The following is a 10,802-nucleotide window of genomic DNA, read 5'->3' as shown; positions in this document are numbered from 1 at the left end:
TTTGGCCAATGATAGGGCAAGACATAAAAATAACTGTAGCTAGCCTATTTACTTCTTGACCTTGTTTGGTCGTATGTCCCAAGTCCATTCCGAGAATTTGGGAGATTTACATGTACTGGCCGAATACTGTCACTGGGGGGCGACACGTGTCCCATATAATCTCAGTTTGGACCTGAGCGAGACACGGACCAGGCTTCGCGAGCATCCTATAATAGGTTCGCCCCTCACTATTTCTCTCCCTTGCTCTCCCCCCTCGCTCTGTTTCCGCCTGATGTAGTGTGACAGCACACTAGCCGCCAGCGTTCTGCTGGGGTGGAAGAGATCCACTCTGACAGTAGGGGTGGTGGGCATGGGGGCTGCTCGAAGCCCGCGGCCCGAGGAGGATGATGCTATCTGTCTACAGAGGGCAACAGACAGACAGAGACAGACTGATAGACAGACCGTAGATAGACAGAGACCAGATAGATAGATAGATAGATAGATAGATAGATAGATAGATAGATGCTACATTTAGGCTACCCCATTCAATTGTGATGGATATGGAAAATCCAAGTGAGACTATAAATTAAACAATTAAATAATAACGACCTGTTTAAATTGTGTTGAGACATCATCTTTGCGTTGAGACATCAGGCTATTTAGAAGCATGTCAGTAAAAAAAGGTAAATGACAGTCAATCCTAAGAAAAGTGGAAAGCAAAAAGCCTGTTGGTCAGGACTGCTCAGCTGCATCGTCTGCTTTAACCAGCTAATAAATATGAAAACAGCAGACTTAAACTTTCATTCGGTCACCGGTTGAAAGGATTATACCAGTCTATGGAGTCCCATGTAAATCTGGAAACCTCATAATGCCCAATGTTTTCCCATAAAAATGTGTTGAACAATAGCAGGAGAAAGGGGGCTTTTTCACGCATAAAGGGTTTTCACAAGACCTCAATGAGAGCAGGCCGTGCGCGCCACGCCCCGGGATAATCTTGCGCGGTGGAAACGCGCCTTGGAGAGGCAGGTGCGTGTGCCAGGCACGGGGGTCAGGAGGCCGGCTGAGTCGGGGGTGGTCGAGTATGTTGAATTCGCACAGCTGCCGGGGGGATTTCTTCAGAGCTTGTCACTTCCATTTAATTTGCTCTTTTTCACCCTCTTCAGATGAAGTGATCTCTCGTGCCCAGGTTCTCTGCACGTCCTTTCCCAGTTTAGTGTAGCAAAGCACCGCTAAACGGCGACAGCCGAAAACAAAAGCGGATGGGGGGCGCAGTCCTTCAGACTCAGCACCGTAAAATTGCAGATTAAAACCGAAAAGCTATCCCCCTGACACCGGCACGAACGGCGTTCTTCAAGAATGCTAATTCTACTGCTACATTAAACAAACTTAACACTATATGCTGCCTGCTCCCCTGAGAGTAGTGTTGTTACAACACGAGGTTTGTGGGATGAATCCCACGGCGCTTGGTCGAGGGCTTGCATCTCTTAGACAACAGTCATTCACACACTTGCAAACTTTAGATTGCGCACACGCTCTTTCACAGGTTCACTGTATCAATAAACAGTTAGACAAAAAACACAACACAGAACTCAAATAAAGAATATCATCCGTTCTCATAATAACAGAATGTCACACATCTTATAACTTAATTTTTGTATGCACCATTAACCTTCTGATCAAGTCAAACAAAGTCAGTCAAAACCGTTTTACTGTGAGTGATCTGCTGAAAATGCTGTTTTTCATCAAAATGTATACAACCAAAAGCTCTGACAAGAATGTGTCTTGTTTTCTATCAGATTGTGTAAAATTGCTCTGAAAACACATTGTAGAGCAATATGTGAGATAGCCTACATAACAAAAGCTCAGCCTTTATAGTCCACACATAAATAAATTAGCCTACCGCATCTTGCCTCCCACTCCCACCATAACTTATTGGCATTCCCTCCCAGGTCGCCTCAGCAGCACTGCCTTGCTAATATCTACATCTACCAAAGAAATGTCTGTTTTCTCTTTTGAAAAAGTGTGATTTGAAATGGAAAATCACAACAACAACAAAAAAAACGCTATTGCAGATAATTCATATCGAAATCTACAACTATATAAATAAATCGAAATCATATTTCTCTATAAAAAGGTAGATAACTTTAAAAGCATGTCTTTCTCATTTGTTTTCCCTCTGAATATTTCTAGGATCAAAAATATTGTATTGCATTTATGTTTTAAAAGGGGTTTTAAAGGGGTTTTCCCTGTTGCTCACTTACAGTTCTGTGCACTTCATTAAAAACACAAGGAATTTACTCCCATCAGGAGTCTCCAGAAGAGTACCGTACAGTAGTTTTCATTGCAACTGACCTCTAACATGGGTGAAGCTTTTATGAACATCAGTAGCTATACTTACACTGTTGCTTCTTGCAGGAGTTATTCAGTATTCTAATATTTTAGCTAACATTCAGTAACATTCTAATCCAGTCTGCATCAAAGTATGGGCAACATTCTCCTGTAAACATACAAATAATTGATCTAATCTTTATTCTACATTATATGGCACTTATATTTATCAGAATGAACAACTGGCTGCAAAGTAATCCTGAACCAAGACATTGCAAGGAGCCATAGCTAACTTGTCCCTTCAGCTGTAGCGGAGTTGAGCTGAGTGTGTGTGTGTGTGTGTTTGAAGTTTGCACTGAGAGGGGTCAGACCCACTGGTCTCAGATGGGCACAAACCAGATGCTGTGATAGAACAGTGTGATTGCCAACTTGAGGGAGGGAAGAATATAGAAGAGACAAACAAGCATGATATGTGTGTCACATAATGTGTGTGTGTGTGTGTGTGTGTGTGTGTGTGTGTGTGTGTGTGTGTGAGTGTGTGTGTGTGTGTGTGTGTGTGTGTGTGTGTGTGTGTGTGTGAGTGAGTGGGTGTGGGAGGTCTGTGTTTTGCATGTGCGAGTGCATCTGTGTGTATGTGTTTGTGTGTGTGTGTGTGTGAGTGGGTGTGGGAGGTCTGTGTTTTGCATGTGCGAGTACATCTGTGTGTGTGTGTGTGTGTGTGTGTGTGTGTGTGTGTGTGTGTGTGTGTGTGTGTGTGTGTGTGTGCATGTGTGTATGAGAGAGTGTGTATGTGTGTGTGAGTGTGTGTGTGTGTGTGTGTGTGTGTGTGTGTGTGAGTGTATTAGCAGTCAGAGTGCTGAAGCCCAGAGGCGGTTCCTGTGTGTGCTTGTGATAAAAGGGGGAGAGGGAGGAAGTGGGGGAGGGGTTGGTGGAGAGATAGAGAGACCAGGACATGGAGGGAGGGAGAGAAAGAGGGCGGGAGAGAGAGAGAGAGAGAGAGAGAGAGAGAGAGAGACAGGGGGAGAGAGATGAGGTTGCTTTGGGGTTAGAGAGGGAGAGGAGAAGAAGAATCAGGGCAACAACTTGCAGAGCTGCAAGCTTCCTCAGTGTTGTCTGCTCCTGCCACATGTCGCCATCGGGCTCTCTCTCTCTCCCTCTCTCGCTCCCTCTCTCTCTCACACTGCGTCTCTCATGAAAAGAAGAGAGAAGTCTTGGCAAGGTAATTAAGGATGGCCTCTAAGCGCAGGAGTAAGGCAAGAGTGCTCCAGATGAAAGTAAATGATTAAAATAATTACAGGCTCAAAGCTGACGAGCGGGTGTGGGCTGGCCGCCGGACATTTGTGGGTAATTAGATAATTAATCTGAATGCAAATGAAGAGTTCTAACGAAGCAGTCAGGCTGAACCAGGCGCAACTGCTGACAGAAACATGGTATAGAGGAAAGATGAATATGAGTTTTAAAATCCCACTTAAATCCTGCACCACTACAGCAGCTTGTTGTTGAAAGTTGATAAATAAACAGTCTAACCTCTGGGCTAAAAGAGATAAGAACTTAGTTTATAAAAAGACATTTAGTGTCAGATTGTATTGGGTATGGATTTTCAGTTAGTCTTTATGAAATATGAATTGTAATGAATTCCGTATTACATTAAGTTTTCCTAATATTAGGCTAAGTGAAACAGTATATAGGAAGTTCTCCATCGGCAGCGCTTCATTCGTCAGTAACCATAATGAAAGTGAAAGTAATTTACGGCTTGGAATTTAAATTAATATAATTCAGTCTTGCTGTCATTTAACTTGAAGACAGAGGCCTGATGTAGTGAGATATCCTGAGGAAATATTTTAATAGTTTGATACATGGTTTTATATCCCTCAGTAAAAGACTCAAGTTTGAATTTGTCACTTGTCAGTTTCGGTAACGTTAACTGTGCAAAGCACATCTTTGACTTGTCTGTGACTGTTTTCAGACTACGATAAAATGTTCAAGCTGAGTGAAAAGATCCTTCTGCTGTGTGTGGGTGAGGCCGGTGATACTGTGCAGTTCGCAGAGTACATTCAGAAAAACGTGCAGCTCTATAAAATGAGAAACGGTGAGTGTTGTGTTCATTTTGGGGTGATGTTTATGTGGGGGTGGGTAGATGGAAGTATTTGAATTCGTCGTTTTGTGTCGAGTTAATAGGTCATATTGACGAGAGTAAATTGTGTGACTTTGGTTGTTTAGGTTACGAGCTTAGTCCAGCAGCAGCAGCCAACTTCACCAGAAAGAACCTGGCCGACTACTTGCGTAGCCGGGTGAGCATGCACTTTCTTCACTACATGCTGTTGTACCATAACCAGCAATATATTACCACCACACACCCATACTGACAGAGGTTATATTCTTGACATACAAATCACCAGTACCACTGTACAATACATATCCACAGAAGACCACTGAAGATTGATGTTTTAAAGGAACCGTATGTAAGAAATGTATTTCAATTAATCATAAAATGGCCCTGACATGTCACTAGACATTAAGAAATCATGTTCATTTCAAATACTTATATCACTGACAACAGTAGACCGGCCAGGATTTTGTCATTTAAAAAGTGAAGTTGCAGCCCTCAACTGATGTTGATGTTGTGTTTTGTCATGTCATGTTGTGTTTTGGCCTGATGCACCACTCTCCACCTATCTACTAATCACAGTCAGTAGTCTTTCGGCATGTGGGTTGGCAACCTCGAGTCAGGGGGGAGGGGGAGGGGATACACCGCTCTACAGTAATTTGAAAGTGATTGTAAAGTACCAGTTTTGGCCACAATCTTACATATGGTTCCTTTAAATTGTTTACCATGTTGTGAGTTGCTTTGGTTAAAAAGCGTCAGCCAAATGTAAAGTAATGATGTGTACCACTACACAGTACAGTACACACTACATTACTTTTTATAACACACAAACAAGCACATATTTTAATATATGAGACACATGCATGATATGATATGATTTTGTATGAACCATTATTTCACCCCCCTTGCCTTGAACAACCAATCCGCCACCTACCAAGATGCCTTTTACCCCTTTGAAGTCAGAACCTTTCATATGTTTCTGATATCAGGCCATAATGTCTATTTTATCCTGATATAACTCGAAGCAATCCCAGTCATGTGTTGGACCCAGGCCTATATTGATATTTGCAATCCCAGAAATCATCTTGATAATCATAATGATAATTTTTGTCTCGACAAATTGGTAATTCCTGCCTCACAATGAATAGCCCACTTCTGTGTGTGAGTGAAATTGGTTGCATCTTTAACAGTAGGTAGCTACTGCTGCTTTGAATGAGTTATTTACGATGTCTGCTTCGTTAATAACATCATTGTATGCTAAGTAAAACTAGATAGAAATTAGTAGCCGTATTTGTAGAGTAGTATTTGAATTTCTTGAATTTCCCCTGGGGATCAATAAAGTATCTATCTATCTATCTATCTATCTATCTATCTATCTATCTATCTATCTATCTATCTATCTATCTATCTATCTATCTATCTATCTATCTATCTATCTATCTATCTATCTATCTATCTATCTATCTATCTATCTATCTATCTATCTATCTATCTATCTATCTATCTATCTATCTATCTATCTATCTATCTATCTATCTAAATGTTTTGCTTCTTTTTATGTCAGGTTATGACAAAATAGTAGATGAGCATGCAACCAATTTCAATACAACATTCTATACAAATTATAATATTTTTAAGTTTCACTTAACATTACAGGAGTACACATAAGGCATCATTTGAAAGCTTGCTTTAGACACTTTTGATAGATGATCTCCATTAAACATTGCGTAAATGTTCAGTTCAGTTTAAACTCTGGAAAGCCAGTGTGGTCTGGACTTCAGAGGGGTTAAAGTACCCATGGGCATTTTGAGATGGCAACAACAGTACACAATATACTGTTAAGTAACCAACTTGGAACAAAAATAGTTATCACTAACACTAAAAAGTACTTGTCACTACCTGAGAGACAGACAGATGGAGAACAGCCCCCTTTCTAGAAACCTCTTCATGACAGTTAGCTGATTTAATTGTTTAATAATAAATACCTCCCAGTAATACACCTTGAAAATAAATTACTGTATAAAACACCTTACAAACAGCGGCATCAAGACACATTTGAGTTCTACATCTGAGAACTAAGATTTCCAGCTTGTAGAACTCAAATAGAATGCTTATGAGCGCTCATGTAATGTGTGTGTCCCGGCAGCAAGTGAAACTGGAGGTAACGTGGGCTAGAAGCAACAAGAGTTTAAACAACAACGTGGCTTCCACTATCAATGGAAAAAGCATAGAAACTGCTAATCATAATCTTTAAATTGACATTAATTAAGCTGGCTAGTTTGGGTAGACTTCAAACGTTTTTGAATTTGAGCTTACAGTTCTGTCACTATTCTGTGTCCTTTACATTTATTTAATAGGTATTATTGATACTTCAAAATTATAGGCTGCTGTCTGTTAGGCAATTTATTGTAGCCTGCTAACCCATATGCACAAAACATAATTTCTGAAATGATTTCTTGATTTATAACATGAGATATGCCTCCATGTAGGGTAGTGTTAAATAGTGAAGTGATAGCAGGTAGATCATGTAGGCCTACATGTCACATGAGCCACACATATGAGGGGCACTGCTTCTTCTGTCCCTCCCAAACTACATTAAAATGGTGTGTTTAGCAATCAGAATTTCAAAAAATGTTCGGGGGAGAAACTCCCGGACACCAATATAGCCTAGTCCGCTCCCCTCTCAGAAAATACTTACAGCGTCCCTGTAGGGAGTGATTTAAAATTTGGTCAGATTGTTTAATTTCCCTATCCCACAACCCCCACACTTTTAAAAAGCTTGATACGCCTCTGTCCGCAAGTGTGTGCCTCTTGTGTTCATGTGTTTATTGAATGCTGGTGTGACTGTATCTCCTGCTGTGTGGTCACATCTGGGAGGTGGAGTATATGGGGTTAGTAGTGGGGTGCTTTTGGCAGCTCAGGAGTGTGAGCCAGTCCCAGGGGACCAGCACGCCAGAGCTACACCCGTGGGTATCGTGCCCCTGATATCAGCCTCTCAGCCCTGGGAGGAGGAGAGTCTACACACTTAGAGGTGTGTGTGTGTGTGTGTGTGTGTGTGTGTGTGTGTGCATAAGCATACCTACCTCTGTTTGTGTGTGTGTACATGTGTGTGTGTACATGTGTGTGTGTGTGTGTACATGTGCATAAGCATACCTACCTACCTGTGTTTGTGTGTGTGTGTGTGTGTGAAAGAGACGCGGCGTGCCCATCTGTGCGTAGCAGTCTGCCGCCCCTCCCCCTCTCTCCCAGGCCCTGACTGCTGTGGGCTAATTTGTTAGGGAGACTGTAGTCACCTCCTGTCACAATAGCAAACGGGAGAAAATAATTACAAAAAACAATTAGTGGCTCTGATGAGGGAGTGTGGGAACAGGGGACTGGGTCCTCAAGTCAACATGCTGCTTCAACATGCACAGACACACTGCACTCTGACAAACACAGACACACTGCACTCTGACAAGCACGGACACACTAACTCTCACATTCACATGGCAGGGGCCTGCATTATAGTAAGTAGCCCTGTTGTGGCTTTATTTCCATTAACTAGCAGATCAGTATATGTATATTCTATATATAGATAGATGTAGATATAGATGTAGAAATATAGATATAGATAAAAGATATAGATATCTGTCTAGAGGCGTGTGTGTGTGTGTGCGTGCGCGCGCGTGTGTGTGTGTGTGTGTGCCAAAGCTCCAGTGCGGCTGCTGGGGGGGCGGGAGGTGGGTTGCAGGTGCTGTGTACCGCCAGAGCATTAAAAAACACCTGGGCCTTCGGGCACCCCAGGAGTATCACCAATCCCCCCTCACCATCACGGACATACACACACACACACACACACACACACACACACACACACACACACACACATACACACATACACACACCCCTGAGTACCGGTGCTCCCTCAGATGTACTCCAGCTGCTCACAATCTCACACCGGCGGGATGGCGGGAGAGAGGAGGTCTAGGTAGGTATGACGGGAAGAGGGACTGATGGGAGAGGGAAATGGAGTGTGACTGGGGTTGGGGGCTGGGGCATGGCGGGAGTGTGGTACTCCCAGCAGAACTGGCACCCGTCGGGCCCTTCTGTAGCTGTGGCGGTTCTAATGGGTCTGATGCCCGTCAGATATTCTGGCAGACAGATTTCCATATTTCCCTCTCCCAAGTTGTTGGATTGTCGCCACTTCGAGTTGTTTTAATTTTGCTTGTTGAGGTGCCAGTGTTTGCTTCACAGCCTGTTTGGTGGTTGCTAAGATGTTTATAAATGTGAGAAATTCACTGTTGACTAAAGGCAATCTTGGCGTTTTTTTGGTGGATTACTATGATTAGCTTGAAATGAGAGGGTTGGTAGTCTGTCTGGAAAGGGGAAAAAAGATCAGAACAAGTTGTGTATCTTTGGTATAAAAAATTAATTGTCTTCAACTAATGCTGTAGGTCTTACTGTCTACTCTGAGAGGTCTGTGTTGTAGCTGCAGGCCGTTACTAAACACACGTGCAGATCACCTCCAACAGGTAGGTGTGTGTGTGTGTGTGTGTTGTCTCAGGCCCCACTGCAGGGAACGAAGCAGAGATTGGTCTCATGCGTTAGGACACACACACAGACACACACACACACACACAAATATAAATAAGCACACCAGTACGCACACGCATGCTGACATGCAAACGTATAGGACTGCGGCTAGTTTCTTACTCACATAAAGCGGGAGCGGAACAGAGAGGAGTAGGGATGGGAGCCGGAGAGCGGAGTGGAGAAGTTTTAATGAGTGCTGGCATAACTCCAGGGCCGGGGGTAGTATGTGGGGTAGGGGAAAGGGGTAGGAGCAGGAGTGAGGGGGGGCTTGTGCAGGAGCAGCGGGGTGTTGTCTTCCAGCAGATGTCACACTGCCTGTGACACCACGACCCCCCCCAGACCCCAGAGCCACACACACACACACACACACACACAGCACCTCTCCGCAGGCTCACACGCCTCCCCAGAGCCCTGCTGCTTGTTGTGTTTTTTGTTTTTTCCCCCCTTCTCACTGGTTTTGTTCGTTTAGGAGGCGACCGTTAATGAGAAACAGCGTCTGAGACGCCAACGGAGACACTCCAAACTTCTAATACTTTTAATCCTTCGCTTAGTTATATTTTCTTTTTCACTCAGTTTCTCTCCTTTTTTTTGTTTACTTCTCTCCTCCTCTCTCCTTTTGCTGTGTCTTTTCCCTTCGCTCCTTTCCTTTTGTCCATCTCTCTCTCTCTCTCTCTCTCTCTCTTTCTTTCTTTGTCCTGCTCTCATCTCATCCCGCGTTACCTCTCTAGACACCGTACCATGTGAACCTGCTCCTGGCTGGTTATGATGAGACGGATGGACCAGGCCTCTACTACATGGACTACCTGGCAGCTGTTGCCAAAGCCCCCTTTGCTGCCCATGGCTATGGTGCCTTCCTCACACTCTCCATCCTGGACAGATACTACAAACCAGGTGTGTCTGTCTGTCTCTTTCTGCCCCCCCCCCCCCCTCCAGAGGGCAACCTACTTATGCCATTCTGCCTTTTTGATGTTTTGAGTTGATATATTTGATCAATTTGATGCTCTGAACTGCTGTATGTCTCTAACGTGTTTGCTTTCCTCTTTGGCAGATCTCACTCGTGAGGAGGCAGTAGAACTTCTCAAGAAGTGTGTAGAGGAGGTGAGCCCCCCCCCCACTCACTTCACACACACACACACACACACACAGCTTCTCAATCACTCCATTCCTACGCAGTCTGTTCTGTACAGCAGATGTACTGCTACTTGTGTGATGTTTTTAATAAAGATGGAAACCATCAAAAGCACAGGAAGTTAGGAACCTTTTGAGGAACCCTCAAATGAATTGTTCCCCAGACCTTAGAGTGTGAGCTTGAGTTCTCACAAGTTTGCTGAACAGGTGCGGTGAAGACGCATACGTGTTTTGGGATGTAACACTCAACTCTCTCCCCCTTTCTCTCTCTTTCTCCTCCGCAGCTGAACAAGCGTTTCATCCTGAATCTGCCCTCATTCAACGTGCGCCTGATTGACAAGGATGGCATCCACGACCTGGAGAAGCTTCCCCTGGGTGCTAAGTGAACTTCCACTCCCACCACCAAGTCCCTGTGTGATTTTTGTACTACACATATATCTGCCTATGTTCTAATAAAAGTCCTGTGCTGAAGTTCATGGGCTCGTGTGGTATCATTAACATCCAAGAGCTGCCTTCTGCCACTGTTCCTTTTGACTTTTCTTGTTTTCCTCAGAGAGCCTGTCTGTCACTCTTGTCACACACACACACACACACACACACACACTCACTCACATACACACCTACTTGTGCCGTTGTGAGTGCTTGTCGTTCGTGTTCCTGGAGAACTGGTGTGTGCTCCACAGTGGTA

The 10,802-nt window shown here is 43.8% G+C and overlaps 1 protein-coding gene across 1 annotated transcript; it reads left to right on the top strand.

The window, feature by feature from the left end:
* The first annotated feature begins 4,249 nt into the window (after positions 1 to 4,249).
* On the top strand, positions 4,250 to 10,585 carry psmb2 (proteasome 20S subunit beta 2). The gene is made up of 5 exons (XM_048230447.1): positions 4,250 to 4,396; positions 4,528 to 4,598; positions 9,715 to 9,877; positions 10,035 to 10,084; positions 10,399 to 10,585. Exons 1-5 carry the CDS (start codon positions 4,285 to 4,287, stop codon positions 10,498 to 10,500), a joined length of 498 nt encoding a protein of 165 aa, XP_048086404.1. The 5' UTR covers positions 4,250 to 4,284; the 3' UTR covers positions 10,501 to 10,585.
* Positions 10,586 to 10,802: the final 217 nt, after the last annotated feature.

This window comes from Alosa alosa, chromosome 20 (assembly GCF_017589495.1).
Source record: "Alosa alosa isolate M-15738 ecotype Scorff River chromosome 20, AALO_Geno_1.1, whole genome shotgun sequence".
In the NCBI taxonomy this organism is placed as follows: Eukaryota; Metazoa; Chordata; class Actinopteri; order Clupeiformes; family Clupeidae; genus Alosa; species Alosa alosa.
Note: the sequence above shows the minus strand (reverse complement) of the source record. Positions and strands in the feature narration are given on the sequence as shown.